This window comes from Notechis scutatus, chromosome 4 (assembly GCF_049901735.1).
Source record: "Notechis scutatus isolate UNSWTSFEM ecotype Mainland chromosome 4, rNotScu1.2, whole genome shotgun sequence".
In the NCBI taxonomy this organism is placed as follows: domain Eukaryota; kingdom Metazoa; phylum Chordata; class Lepidosauria; order Squamata; family Elapidae; genus Notechis; species Notechis scutatus.
Window position 1 is genome coordinate 66254517 of NC_142012.1, and position 16339 is coordinate 66270855.

The window sequence follows — 16339 nt, forward strand, 5'->3', positions numbered from 1 at the left end:
CAGTATCCTTCCCCTGCCACACCCACCAAGCCACGCTCACAGAACCGGTAGTAAAAAATTTTTGAATCCCACCACTGTTTGACACCCCTGATTTATACCATATTATTTTCTTCCCAAATAACGAAGTGGGTGAAAATATTTTGAATTAAATTCTCTGGCTGAATCATGCATTCAATGAAATCTTATTGCCTTTAAGTTTCAGTTTCAATTCAAATTATACCCTCTAAACCTTGACAGATTAAAATTGGGATTTGCCATCTCAATTTGATAGATAAACTGAATTTTTGCTTCCACAAAGAATTATAAACATAAAAGATCAGACTTGGAGGAATTATATGTTTATCAGCTTTAGATAATTGTTCTAGTGAAAACTCAGTGATTTCTCTATTTAGTAACTATAACAAATATGTGCCTAGAGATTTTTAAAAATTGAAAAAATATAGAAGATAACTGTAGTTTTCTTCTACAGATAACTTGCACATAAGATAGGAAGTTATTCTTAATATTTGACTGATATTTGTAATTAACATAATTGTTTCCTTTTTTGAATCCCTCATAGAATAGGACACCTTTTTTGTTTCAAAATCATTTTTTGATGTTTCACATTATCATCATAATTCCAATATACCATCCATTTTCTTATTCAAGAACACCTAATTCTCTATATTTTCATATACTATGAATTGTTTTTAGAATTTCTTTACAATGTTTGTCATATCCATTCTAAATGGTTATTATCTCAATGGATTCTGAATTTTACTGTTAATTACATGATGGAAAAAGTCTTAATAACAAGCAGATAATAATAAAACTGGAGTATCACAAGGCATTAGGTTTGAAAACTGTATATAGCATCCCACGTGGGGAAAAATACTGCTTTCCTGGCCACTAGAAGCGATTTGTTTTCCATTTCTTTTGTGGTATAGTATTGATACCACTGCAGGTAGTTCTCGTTTAAAAATTGGGACTGGCAACTCCATAACTCTAAGTGATACAGTCATTGTGTGATACATCTCAAGTCTGCAACAGATTTATGATCTCACTTCTACTACAATGATTAAGCAAACCACGCGTGGTCATAAAGCAAGACATCATGTCACTTCAACCTGTGACTTTACTGCCAACTTCTTCATTAACTCTGCGCGTTGGAGGTCAGATGTGAAGCACACAAATTGTGATCATTATGACTGTAGCATGCTGTGATGGTCACAAACACCTGCTAGTTGCAATGTACCTGAATCTCAATCACTACGGATCATGGAGTCCGGCAACAGTCAAAATGTGAACACCACTTGTAAAGTTACTTTTTCAGTGCTGCTGTAACTTTGAATAGCAAGGGCTACCTGTATATTCTTTCCACATTGTATATAGCTTTCTGTTAGTTTTAGCCAGAGATATAAACTTATCTTAGTTTATTACCTCTACCATACTCACAGCTCTCTCTCCCCTTAGTCATTCCTTCTTTCTATTCTGCTTTGCAAAAGAATTAAAATAAGAAAAACATATTTCAACTAGAAAAAAATATTTATTTATTTTATTTGTACCTTGCCATTATTATTTTTACAAATCACTCAATGCAGTGAACATATCCAGCACACCGTCCTCCTCCTGTTTTTTCCTACAACAATCTTGTGAACTTATAAGGCTGAGACATAATGACTGGTCCAAAGTCACCAGTTGGATAAGGCGGGAATTTGAATTCACAGTTTCCATTTTCTATCTGGTGCCTTAACCAATAGATCAAAATTGAATTATGATTTCTAGGAAAAGCGGAAGGCAGGGGACTTTTTCAAAGCAGAACACTCCTGAGAGTATATAAAGTTGTTTGAATTACTTCTAATTATTTTCTACTAAAATCAGTATGCAGATTTAAAATTAAGAAGAAAAGTTTTGATCAGCCATGCCCATTTGTAGATGCAACATATTGTTAATATGCTCAGTATGAAGCAGTTTACTCACCGAATAGTTTGAAATATAGAAAAGCAGCCAAATGTTGCTCCACCTTTCAGAACTACTAAAAATGGAAAGCTGATTCCTGAAATAGAAAGCTACAAAACGGAAAAGCAATAAATTTCTTGGTTCTAATCTCAAAGGGGTGAATGTTTTAAATGTCAGCTGCCACCATTGAAGTGGGTTTAAATAAACTTTAGATATCCTCACTCAATTGCTGTCCTTCTATCAGGATCTGTCACTGTGAGGGAGATGATGAAAGCCCTCTCATCACACCATGTCGCTGCACAGGGACCTTACGTTTCGTTCATCAGGCTTGTCTACATCAATGGATTAAGAGCTCAGACACGCGGTGCTGTGAACTCTGCAAGTATGACTTCATCATGGAGACTAAACTTAAACCTCTCCGAAAGGTAAGATGGAAACAAACTGTAATTACCCTCTCTTTTCTATGTTGTCTGGTATGTAAAATTAAATGTAGTTTTATATGTGCTGTTTATATTGTGCTATCTGTTCATTGTACTATTGTTGTAAAAGGAAGCCAGCTGTTACTTCCAGTAAGCTAACAACTTACCGGAAAGCCATAGTGGTACAGTGGTTAGAATGCAGTATTACAGGCTAATACTAATAAAGGTTCACTGCCAAGAGTACGATTTTGACGCAGCCCTCCATCCTTCCGAGGCTGGTAAAATGAGGACCCAGATTGATGGGGGAAATATGCTGACTCTGTAAAACACTTAAAGAGAGTTGTAAAGCACTATGAAGCATTATATAAGTCTAAGTGCTATTGCTGTTGTAAAAGGATTACAAATCACATTCCATACATACACACATTCATGTTATCCAGACATTAGATTTCTAGACTGAACGCCACTATTGGCCTTTGGGTAATTTGTTGGAGGCTCTATATACCCTATAGTGGGGAGAAGGTAGGACAATCTTAACCAATTTTCATTTTGTTGATATAATTTCCATTTAATAGAATAATATGATTACTACCTAGTCATGTATTCAAGCCTTCTTCCCTTCTGTCCCATGAAACTTCACAAGGAGGTCATTGGTTTCCTATATTCAAACCTTTTGACTGGAGGAAGCACACAACCCAAGGACCTCAGATTGTGGGCCACTGCTATAATACAATGTACTGATAACAGTATTATTTGGATAGCCTTGCTGATATGATTGTCTAGTAAATATGCTTTAGATATAAGCCCCAAACAAACCCTTTCTAACTGAATCATTCCATACCACGTACGTTTTGCAGATTTTTCAGGACTTTTATCTACGGCCAAATTTGGCAAAACATTTGCTATTAAGGGAGGGTTCCTACTGTTTCATTTGATCAAATTATTTGCTCTGCAATTTGGGAAATGCAAATTCTTTCAAGCACTAAATCCTGTATTTATTGGTAATAGAATATATTCAAATCTGTATAAATGCCATGATAAATAGAACTGCAGAAAAGGAGCAGATAATATTAATTAAAAATAAAAGCAATTATTTAAAAAGATATGTCTTAATGATTATGGATGTTTTAAAACTATTTATGGTTATAAATATGTATTAAAATTATTTAAACACTTCAAAAGGTATAAATATGGAACTTTGCCAAGCATTTTAATCCATACGAGTGTTAGAAGCTTTCTCAATTACCTTTAGAAGAAAACATAATTTTTGCAAAATGCATGCATTACTTATACCAAACTATAATTAAGAGAATAGGAAGCCCTAGCAGACATTGACAAAGGGCTTAATGGACTTTATAATAAAATTTAAGGCTATAATAAATAACCAGCATGTAAAATTCTGTTTTTTTCTATGACAATATAGATTACTTTATTATATAATTTTATTTTTATGTAGCTATTTGCTTGATTGCTTGATTATTTACTTATCTGCTTATTTAGAACAGTGTTCAAATAGCTCTAGTTAAAAATTTGCATCAAATCATCTAGAATATTTATCTTGGTAAACTCTAGGATGTTCATTTATAAACTTCATGCTTTGGCATTTCAGAGGCTGAATTTGTGAGGTTAATGAATTGATTACACTTTTCTAATTTTGCATCAGTAACTCCACATGCATTCATAATTGTGACAGTTATACAAGCTGAAAGTAAACCCACATGAACTTTTGATGTTCCCGGTTTATTTCACTAATCTTTCTAAACTGATCACTAATCCCATCCAGTAATTTGAGCATGTCAGAGCTATAAACTATTCTGAGCCTTCCTCTTCCACTCCTTTCATATTGTATATATTTTCTGCATTATTGCTTGGATACTACTTCTGTACTTAGAAAAGCTTAAAAATTTGTCCATACAGATATGAATAAAAATTTTCTTTTACTCATACTAGTTGTGTTAATAACAAGAAAATCTTTTGGCAATGTTTTCATTGGTTAATTATAGAAAATAATTATAATTATAGAAAAAAAGTATGTTTGGTTCCTTCTCCTTGTTTTATATGTTATTCTAATTCTTCTACAATATAGTGTCAGGACAAATATTTTGCAAGGCACTGTGATGACTAAAAACCTTACTTTACAGCTCCCCTGGTCTGTGACGTTTCACAGACACTGTCATTATTCTAACACAAAGAGTTTCAGAGCTTTGAGAAAGAGGGAAGAGGGGAAGGGAAGGTGGGAGGCAAGGCAACCAAGTGTAGAGTCATAGGAGCAACAAGCTGAACTTTGCGATTATGTAAATTGCAGTTCACATCATGGTGCATTACTTTTTGGGTTGACCTTTTAAGTTACTTCAGAAGTCATCTCTTAGATTTAGATTTCTTTTGAGTCCGCCCCCCCCATTTTTTTGGTCTGACAATATTCATTGATTTATGTTAGCCTTTTCTAGTCAAGTGGAACGCCATCAGTGAAATCTAGAAACATTGATAGCAGTGACTTGTTCAACATATTAAGTATAATCTATATTACTATCTACATACATGGGCAAGTGTCAAATGAACATAGAGGGGGCATGGATCTAATATCAGGTAGCTGAACTCACAGGCCCTAAGGATTCTGTTCACTTCATCGTGCCCAACAGATCCAAACCACTTCCAGATTAGCAGGCAAGACTTTCTCCCAGACAACTCCCCTGGTTCTATAACAAAGTTAGCATCCAATCGTGAATGGTTTCGAACATGCTGAGGAAAATTTTCTGCACAATCCTGCAAAGGGAGAGACTGTGTCACCTGAAACAATGTTGCTGGTCTGCTATTTGCAGATGCAATAAAGTTGGGGAAGTACTTGGTCTTTGTCACCCCTTTCCATCATGAGAAGTCTTAAATACATTTCTAAACCCTGTACAGTCAAATGTGACCTCAGTAGAGTGCCAGTGATACCTTCTCTTGCTTCAACACCCTCAGCTCCTCTATAAACCATAGGCATTGATGGGTTCCCTGAGAGAGGTGGTCGCATAGGTGCAATCTACTAGCCTCCTATTCCAAGTGTCAACCAAGCCCTTGGATGGACTATGTAGCAGACCAGCAGGAACAACCACAAATAACCCTCTGAAATCCATCTGGGTCCATCAGTCATTGAGGCTGGATTGATCTAACAGCTTCAGCCTCCCTGCAATGGATAGTGGTGTCAGAGAATCCCATCATAATCAGGGCATTATCTGTTCATTGACAAGGTAAAAGTTTATAACGGCAAGGTTAAAAACAAAGAATCCCCCAATTTCAGATCATATAGCCACTGCTTTGACTGGGATATCAGATTTGGTATGTAATTATCTGGGATGTGACTGGGGATAGTCCATCATGGTGGCCATGGACTCTTAAGCCCCTCAGATTCCAATCCCAAAGAAGGCAAATTGAATTCCTCCAAGACAATAGGTATGGGGATCATCATTGCAAGTCGGGATATGGAGTCCAGGAGCCGAGGCAGAGAAATTGCCTCAGAATATAGCAGCATGGCAAGTACAGCAGCCAAAATCACAACTGATCCTAGAGCCTAATTTAATGAACAGGGTTCTCACATCTGTTGATGTGTGGTATGACGTGCCCTGAAAGCCGAAAGCAATTCTTCGATAATAATCACCACCAATATCCCTGCCCTGGTTTCATAACTGGCACCAACCACTGCCAACTGTACACATCTCCAAAAGTGCCATGCCCCCTTTCATGCCCAGCCATGTTTCAGTGATTCCAAGTTGTCCTTCTCGTTCATAATAAAATTGTAAATCAGTCTGTCCTGGCATTTATAACCAGAAGCCAAAAGCCAGGTCCTGCTATTCAAGGACAGGGGCTGATAACCAAGAAGCTGGAATACAAAATCAGTTAAAAAAAAAAAAAAAAAGCATTGGTTTTGTGTTTCCTGGCAGCAGCTTTTTTCTCATTTCCTACTGTATCTCTCCATGCCCCTCATCACCATAAAGATGTGATCTGCCCATTTTCTCCAAGAGGAATTGAATTTGAATTCCCAAGGCTGAGGACCTCCCATAAAACCCAATTACATCTGTACTAGGCAGGGAAAGTCAAGTGTCCCAGGGAACTTCAGCTCAATTGGATCCCAGTGGCCGTTAGGATGCTTAATGTCCACCTCCCCACTGTAACTATAAACATAACACGCTAGCATAAATAACCACGCTCATTCAACTCTCTCCCAGCCACTTAAGAGTCCCAACCATTCTTCCCTGCTTCAACCAGCCTCCTCTGATTTTTACTCAAAAGGGGGATGGGAATATCCCCTCTCCAATTATCCCTAATACCTTAAAGTTCCAGAGTCCCTTTTGGCCCCCTGCAGATGGAAATGTTACCATTGTGATCGACTTATTATAGCATACTTGAAACATTCCCAGTGCTGCTGTGCTTGTAGCTGTTAATTATACTGAACCAAAACTCAGATTGCTATCAAACTCTACCTTCACAGTTATCACAGAAATAGGCTTGCCATTAAAATGAAATCATTCCAACATTATCGATGGATTTTAAAAATCTAAATTTTAGCTTTGATGGGGCAGACAAAATGTTCATCTCATTTGATTCAACAAAATTGAAAAGGGTGGCTTATTAATAGGTAAATAGGTAAATTGTGAAACAGAAGTAGGTTTAGATCAGACAGTACAACTGTGTGAGAATTAGAATTCTGAATATAATGGTTCTTTGTCATTCATATTTCTTAAGCACACAGATGAAATCTAAAATTTGATCAGCCTGAATATACATAAACACAGAAGTTTTATTTAAAGTGTTATACGTGGTTCCATATATTTTATGAAGTATTTGCATTTGTTTAATAGCCACATTAATATTTATTAATGTTAATCTTTTAACTCTAAAGAAACAGTTATGCCCTATTTTATTTTATTTTTAAATGAAAGTACCTAACAAATATAAACTCAAAAAACAACCTACCTTCTAGAATGGCCAAATTTCTATCTATCCATTTGTATAAATCAGAAGTCCCCAAACCTGTGGACTTCAACTCCCAGACCTCTGGTATAAATGGATGTGGGTGGGTATATGGATAGATATTGGTGTTGTGGAAAAGGCATATTTTTGTCATAAATGTAGCTTCTTTTCTGTATTCAGCGAAATATCATATCTACCATGTCATGTCTGAAATAAGCAACTTTCTGAACGTAATGATAAGCATCCAAAAAATTCCAGATTTGTTATTGTGCCTGTAACTTAGTCTGACAGTGAGATCTACATATCCATATTCCTAATCCTACAAGATGATCAAAAGCACCTCAATACTATGGCTAAACAATGTTTTGCATGTCCTTTTACACTGCTGCATATCATCAATCTCTTGCTCCAATTTCAGAACCAAGTTGCTCGTTAACTCAAACAAAGATTATTTAACAGCAAGTGCAACAAAGTATACCATAGCTAATGACTCTCCTATACATTCCAATCTATTAGACTGGAGAAGCATCAAGTATTTTCTTCCTGCTTGACAAATATAATGGGAATCCTAGCAAATTTTTAACTTTCTTGCTCAATGTGAATTCTACATCTCTCTAAGGCCCGAAGATTTCTCCATGGTTAATCATGAATGAGATTTATAATTCTCCTATAGTCAAAAGAGTTACAAATACTCTTCTATGGGCTGGGACAGAAATTTGGAGTGAATATTCTCATTTTCTTTCTTTTTTAAAAAAAAAATTTTTTATTGGTTTTTAAAACAAACATAAACAAACAAAACATAAAAACATCAGGCCATCTTCCATATATGTACATACAGTGTGCCGGTTGGTTTACAAATTGTTTTGTGCTTCCATTTCGTAGTCTTCAATTACAATTACATTGTATATGATCTCGTATTTTCAATCCAATATTAAATATATTGGTATCATTATTAATCATTTGACTATACTTTTATTCAATCATGCTTTAGGAAATAATAATATTTTACTTAATTTGTTTTGTGACAATTCATATTATCATCCCAAATCTATTCTAAAATTATTTTGTAGATATAATAAGGAAAGAATACATCTTTATATATTTAGTATTTTCTAAAAGTCTACATATTTCGTTACTATACTTTATTGTCTAACCATTGATAGAATAGATCCCAAACTTTATAAAATTGTTTATCATTCTGTTCTCTAATTTCAAATGTCAATCTGCGCATTTCAGCACATTCCAATATTTTCTTAATGATTTCCTCCTGTGATGGTGTTTTCTCATTTTTCCAGTTTTTAGCAAATACAATCCTAGCCACTGTTAATACATTTACAATCAGGTATTTCAAGTCTTTACTATATATTTCAGGTAAAATTCCCAATAAAAATATCTCTGGTTTCAAATCTATAAGCTTTTTTCTCATTTTTTCCAACCACGTGTGGATTTTAGTCCAGTATTTTTAAGCATCCGCACAAGTCCACCACATATGGTAATATGAGCCAGGTGTCTGATGACATTTCCAACATTTTTCAGATTTATTCTTGAACATTCTTGCTATTCTTGTCAGGGGGAAATGCCACCATACAAATTTTCTTTATATGCTGTTGACATTGTCATTTTATAATTTTGAGACCACAATTTTTGCCATTTCTCTAGATCAATCCCATATCCAAAATTCTTCCCCCAAGCAATCATAGTTTCTTTAACTTGTTCTTTTTCTAGTTTAATTTCTAATAAATATCCATACAATTTTTTAATCACCTTTTCATCAGTACCTGTCAAAATCTTATAAATCAGTCAGTTTATCATAGAAACCTTCTGTTTTGAAATCTTTATCATACCTTGAATGTATTTGCGCATATGAAAACCAATTCATCTTTATACCTTGTTCCTCTAGTTTATGTATAGATTTAAGTTCACCCTTTTCATTCAATATTTCACCATATCTAACTGTTTGTTCCTTTTTGTATATTATAGGATACGAAAATGCTTCAATAGTCGATAGCCAGCCTGGAATTTTCAAATAACATTGTCTTTTAATCTTCTCCCAGTTTAACCACAGAGACTCCTGTATATAATCTTTCCCCCTCCTTTTCCAAGCAAAATATAATAAGAATTAATTTTTTAAAAAAGATATTTTTTTAAAAAGAAATAACTAAAAGGGAATCTCTAGCCTAAAATGTTACAAAATCAAAAAGGAGAAAAAAAATAGATGGAAAAGAAAAAACCAGTCCAGTTTCAAGATATAAGATCATGTATAGAAAATCCAGCAATGAGAAAAAAACATTACTTTGACATTCCTGTTTAAAATCGCCGCTTAATCACTTCTGTCAAAACTTTTACAGATTCTTTCTTTTCCTTAGGGTGTCCTTTCAGATCTTAGAATAAAGAAAAAATTCTCACCAAACCGGCACACTCTCTCTTTCTGTTCTCTTTCATTTCGGAGCTGTGCCAACTTCAGCAGCTTTAATGGCTGCCTCTTTGCCGCTGGCAAGAAGAGCTTCTCTTGGATCTACCAGGGACTTTGCAGTATCCCTGGGATCGACAGGATGCGCTCTTCATTTTCACCGTCTCTTCGGGACGGTTTAGATCCGTTAGGACCGTCCAGGAGCAAAGATATTGGCAGCGATTTCAGACCTCCAAGATTGCATGCCGTATCGTCGTGACACCAGCTCCGCCCCCCCCCCATTTTCTTTCTGTTCCTAAAATGCTGGCATGATCTCATAGAAACATTGATTGTTGTTAAGTGTGGAGTGTTATGTGGCTTCTTTGTTTGAATTCTAAAGAAGCTTTAGCTTCTTCATTTTCTATTACTTTGTCTATTTTGTGGTTACAAAGTAGTTTTGTTCTTACTAGACAAATGGCATTTCTTGCAGCTATTTCAGTGCATTATTGTTGTTTTATCATGCCTTTGATTATAATCAGTCTCCTTGATCTTACAGGACTAACTAGGTGGCCCACTGTTTCTTCAGGTTACTTGCAGGGTCAACATTTGCAATCTGTTGCTGTCTTTCAATTCTGGCTCTGTATGTTTTTTGTTCTTAAAACTTAATCTGATGCCTTATTAGCCAGAATTAGCCCGTCTGTCTGTTTCTTGAACTTTTGTCCTCTTAACCATAAGAGGACAACCATCTTAACCGTGTTGTTATCTATTTTGCCGACTAGAGTAATTGGTTTGGTTTTTTTTGTTTGCCTTGGTAGGTTTCTTTTTTATTCTTCATTTGTTTTTGCTTATGGGCCAGTTTGGAGTCTCCAGTATACAATAAGCCTTCATTATATATTAGCTTCAGTTCAGGGGTGGGATTCAAACATCCCAGCAACCGGTTCGCTGCCTGGTTGCTGGGTGGGCATGGCCATGGTGGCTGTGGCCTACTGGAACTTCCTGTTTCCGGCTTCCGGTGGGCTTCTGGGAGGGCGAAAACAGCCTCCCCCAGGCTCTGAAGGCCTTCCGGAAGTAGGCCCTTTTCCAGACTTCCAGAAGGCCTGTTTCCCCCCCATCCCACAGCCTCCATGCAGACCCTGAACTTAACCTGCATCATGTGGAGACTCCTGGGAAGTGTGGGTGGGGCCAGCTGGTCGGTTGAAATACTGGCTCAGCAAAGCAGATGTAGCTTTAACATCCGGTTTGAGCAAACCGGTCCAAACCGGTAGAATCCCACCCCTGCTTCAGTGCATCATTGTCCTTCAGATAGTCTTCCAATGCCCTTTTTTCCTCTTCAACTTTCTAGTCTACTTGCAACATTCCATGCCTACCTACGCTGCTTGGTAAATAGAGTCTGTCAGTATTTCTGCATGAATGAAGAACATTGTCATTATTTTTCTTGGCTTTTAGTTCTGCTCAAGTCCAGTTTACCATTTCAGCTGTGTATCTAATGACTGGAATTACCCAGGTGTTAATTGCTTTGATGGTATTTTGTCCAATGAGTTTGGAATTTAAGATTTTCTTTACTGTAGTCATTGTATATTTACTTTTAACTTTGACTTCAGTGCTTAATGTTGTCAGCTTGAAAGATGCCCAGCTATTTGTAGTGATTGGCTTCATCCAGATTCTTAATGTCATTTCAAATAGGGCATCTTGATTCCTTCAGTTTTCACTATTTTTCCCCAGTTAATGATAAGGATGACAAATTCTCCAATCCAAACTCCCTTGGCTGTTTATATGGATGGTATTTAGCAGTGATTCAATTTCAGTATACTTTCAGACCGTCCATGTGTGTTAGCCTGGCAGATGTTCTTGATGTTTGATAGGCATGGCTGACTTGTTTAGTATTGTTGACAGAGGAATCAATTCAATGACAAACAATAGTGGTGTTAGTGAGTGTCCTTGACATATTTCTCTCATGATATTGACTTCTCTCAGTCTATTATCATTGACCAACAACTGTGTCTTCTATTCAGCCACTGATCTGTGTGCAAAGCTGTTGATATTTCTACTGTTTCCTGTTATTTCTAGACATATGATTTTCCAGGCTTAGGGTATGGAGTCGAATGCCTTCTTGTAATCAATCCATGCAACATTCAAGTTGGTTTTTCTTGTCTCAAAGATTTACAAAATCATTTTGACAATTAGGCGTTGACCTTTCATTCTGTTGTTTGGGTAATTTCCTTTCTGATTTAGCTGAAAACAAGGAGCTTGTTTTCAGATAGATGTTGAATTGCATCAGCTACCGCACAATGCAGCTTGTTTTCTTGTATGGAATTTGAGACTTGCTGATGAAGAAGTATTTGGTGTGCATTGGTTGGTTGTTAAACTGCATGGCAGTGAATGATTGAAGAACAGTCAAATGTTTCAGTCAAAAACCTTGCAGTTCATCTTCATTTAGCGCTTACCCCTTCTTGATTTTCCTTGCCATTTTCTCCATTATTTTTGTTATTAGAAGTTCTTTCATTTCAGCTTCTTTTGTAATCTTATTCATATCCTTTATCCAAGCTCTAGTCTTGTTGTATTTCTTTGTCCCATAGCTGTGCCCAGAACTACACTGTTTCTTCTTTATCAGGTGTTGACTGGTTAATTGCATCCTCTCCATTAATGCACTGGTAGAAACATTTCTGATTTTGCTGAAATACAAGGTTCTGCCTGTAGTGTGCAGTTCAAACTTCATGTCTAATGATCTTTTTGCTGCAACTGTTATTTGTTGTTTTATTATTTCCCATTCTTCCTTGGTCTTTATTGTTCCTAGGTAAATATACAATGTACACGAATGCAGCTAGATTTTTAATGGCTCAATAAGCCTATGAATTCTTTTTGAAAGCTTTTCATCAACATTGGAAACAATCTGTCAACACATTGCAAGCTTTCTATGTACCATCTTCTGCCCTTAGGTCTAGAGGGAGTTAAATATGAAATCTGACAAAGAGGTTTTGACATTTCCTAGCAGACAGATCTAGATGCTATAGCCAACTTTCAATGGTAAGTTCCCAAGTTGGAAACATTTCTGTGATGTGTAGGTCATTCCATCCTTATGATGGTCCCCAGCATTAAGGTAGAAATTCTTCATTTACTTCAGAGTTACAATGGCCTACCAAAATGCATTTAATTTGTTTATTCCTCTGTGAAAACATATAGTACTAAAAACATGGGGATGCAGTGTTACAATAGCTAAATGATGCTGGAACTGCCAGCCAGAAATGGTCTGCACTCCTGTGGTTTGAGCCCGGCACTGTGAGAGGGGGTGAGCTCCCACCACTTGCTCCCTGGCTCTTCCCCATCCAGCAGTTCAAAAGTATGCAATGTTGCAAGTAGATATTTGGTACCACTTTGGTGGGGAAAAAATCTAGCTGCATTCGTGTATGCTGAAATTAGAACCTGGCCCTGGATCTGGCTGGATGTGAGGCAATGTAACATGAGGGAAGGTGAGGCACTCCTAGTCAGATGGTATACGCTAGTTTTTGTCCTATAGTGTGGCAAGTCCCACCAATACCGAACAGAATGAACATGACTGTACTGTGTCTATCATTTGTAGATTTCCCTGACATTGTATGCCATATGCTAAAACCCATATATATATATATATATAAAAGTGAAATGCATCATCACAAAATCTCCAGAACCGTAAAGCCAAACTTGAAATTTAGCACGTTATGTTCTTCTTGGCTTCTAGGTGCTCACTAAGAAAGGATTTTTCGAAATGACCCATCAGAGCATTAATATTTCGGATATTATTATTAACACGCTCTGGTGCTAAGGAGTTCTACTCCCCGCTCCCGATCTGCAAAACACAAGCAGAGGAGAGGAGTTTCACTTTTAGTTTCACAGCAGCAAGAAGCTTTAGTATGGAACAGTTGAGCTAAGCCATGCCCAGGCTCCTTGCTGTCTCCTTGCTCACAGAGCAAATACTGTTTCAGTTTCCAAACAGCCCTCAACTCTCTCACACACTGACAGGATGCTAGCCAGATGAATACCGATGGATACTGGTAGGCAGAGGCAGAATTTTTTTCTCCTTATTTTCCTCCCCAAAAACTAAGCCCAATCACATAGTTTCATAGTGAAGCATGGGTATCCAGTTAATACATACATACATACATACATACTTTCAACTTCAAGAGAATTCTAACAAGGTGTGTAAAAAAAAAATCAGTTATAAAACTGAGCACAGCATCATTCTCTGTTTGGAACGATGTTCATTTAATATGCTCATATTTGTAATAAACAGCAAATATTTATTTTTATTTTTATTTTTTTGAAAATTTTATTGATTTTTAAAAACAAACACAAACAAACAAAACATAGAACATAAAAACATAAAACATCTTTTTTGAAAGCAGCCTGATCCCGGGTTACATCTCTTCGTGCAGACACAAATTCAAGTTCATGCTCATTTTTATATTCCATTCCATATCTTATTATCATTCTACATTTTCTATATAATTTCTCCCCTCTTTCAACTTTCTTAATTTTATTTTATTTATATCATCTCAATTCAAATCATCATGCTTATATTCATCATTGTCTGTCCTGTTTCAGCTGTCTATTATCTTTTCTCATTAAGCAAAATATCACCTGTGATCACTAATTGGAGTATGACGCCTTTATATCTTTCCCCTAAAATTATAACACTTAATATAATAATATAACACTTAATTCCATTCGGATTCTGCTTGGTACATTCTAAAACTACACAATGTATCTTAAAAAAAGAAAGAATTGTAAATATATAACATAATTAAAACAACAATCCATACCAATTCAATTCTATCATTAATATTAATATTCATTTAAGTCTTGAACATTTTACACATTACTTTTCAAATAAGTATCATACTTCTATGGGAACACTTATAAACTTTACATAATTACTTCCCTCCCACTTCACTTATATTTTATAACATTGAGTAGTTAAAATGTTCCCATTCCTTCCTAATTCAATTCTCTCATTTATTTCATTTCATTTATTTTGTTCACAAAAGTTTCACTAAATTACACAGACTATTTTATTCCACTTTTTAATCATATGTTGTTTCCAATTTTCTAACATTATTTCTATTACAAATATAACAGTACAATCTTATGTACCTTTACAGAATCCCCTTTTCAGTTAAATTTTCACCCATTATCTCTAAATAAATCCTGTTTCTTTACATCTTGCTCCAGACCTTTGTAACTTCTCTTCCCTTTCTTCTTCTTCTCTCTCCCCTTTTTACCCCCTGTCTCTCCACCTCCATTTCCCTCTTCTGTATTCCCCTTTTCTGTTGTTTTCCAACATTATATCCCCTTTTCACATTATTTTCCCCTTTGGGGGCTTTTTTTTAGGTCTTAAATTCTCCATTCTCTTTTCCCCCTTTCCCCTTTCTTCCCCAGATAGAATTACTTGTTCATTAAAAATGGCTTCTTCTTTATCCCAGTCTTCTTGTTGCGCATTCCTTTCTTGCTGTTTCTTGTAAACACCAATCGCCATTTCTAAGAATTGAAAAGTAGAGCCAAAAGAGCCCTTCCCTTCCTGTTCCTCTTTATATTTTTTTAAATTCGATTTTCAGTTCATTCAGTTCATTCAGTCCATCCAGAAATGATGCCATTGTAGAATGTTTTTTTTTAAGCAACCGGCCAATTATTTTTAATCATTCAAATATGATTTCCAAAAATCCCAAAGTCACCAAACAATCCAAATACACACAAGCTGTTTCTTTTAACACTTTCTTCTTTTTTCACTTTCTCTTCTTGGGGTTACTATTTAGTTGCAAAATTCCAGTTAAAATGTATCCTTTAGAAGTCTTGTTAAGATTTAACTTTAAGTTCTTTTAAATTCCAAGCAGTCTCCTCCTTCCAAGACCTGCTCTTATTCTTTTCCTCTCCCTTCCCACTTATAACAAAAAAAAAGGCTTTTTTAATATTCAGAAATCTTTATTGTCCCTTTGGCATTTAATTAAATTTCCAGCTTAATTACCTGTTAGTGCCAAACTGGATTTTTCCAATTTCTCATTCATCTGCTGTCAACGTAAGGAAGGAGAGTGAGAAAAAAAAACTTTCCCTTTTCACTTTCATTCGCTGCTTCCGAATTTTCTTTGGGAGCGATGTATCTTTTATAAGATTTAAATTCCAAAGTACCTCGGTTGTTGCTTCTTATCCCGGTCAGCCAAAACTTTCACTTCTTAACTTCCTCCTGCACTTTCTTTTCCGGCTGAGTGCTTCTTTGAGGTGGCCATTTCTGACCGCCACTCTTACCGCCTTCGGAAAAGGGAGTTTAGCCAGCTGAGGAGGAGAGGTGCGGCTCCCCTCGACCCTTCCAGGTCTCCCCTGTCTTCACCTCCTCTACGGGGTGGCTTAGCCCCAAAGCTGGCTGGCTCGGGGCGCTCCAGTGGTGAGCCCAGGCAGAAACCGTGCACGATCTCGGATTCCTGCCTGCCGCCGAAGCGCTGCAAACCGGCAAACAGCAAATATTTATTGATAGTTCTGCTTCATATTTCCTGTGAGCTACTCTCAGAATTTAAAACTATGCCAGGCTATATTGAGTCTTGAAAGCAGCATTCCCTGTGGAGACAGCTGCTCTTGAGAAATTAGGGCTTCTTGGTGTTTTTTTTTTTTCTTCCTGTTC

The 16339-nt window shown here is 36.3% G+C and overlaps 1 protein-coding gene across 4 annotated transcripts in view; it reads left to right on the forward strand.

Annotated features, from left to right (window-relative positions):
• Positions 1-16339, forward strand: part of MARCHF1 (membrane associated ring-CH-type finger 1) — a 161433-nt gene that overhangs the window by 123747 nt on the left and 21347 nt on the right. For all 4 annotated transcript variants that reach the window (XM_087963653.1, XM_026675820.2, XM_087963654.1 and 1 more), the window contains one exon: positions 2183-2363. In XM_087963653.1, the coding sequence (XP_087819779.1) occupies positions 2183-2363 (181 nt within the window). The remainder of the gene's footprint in view (positions 1-2182; positions 2364-16339) is intronic.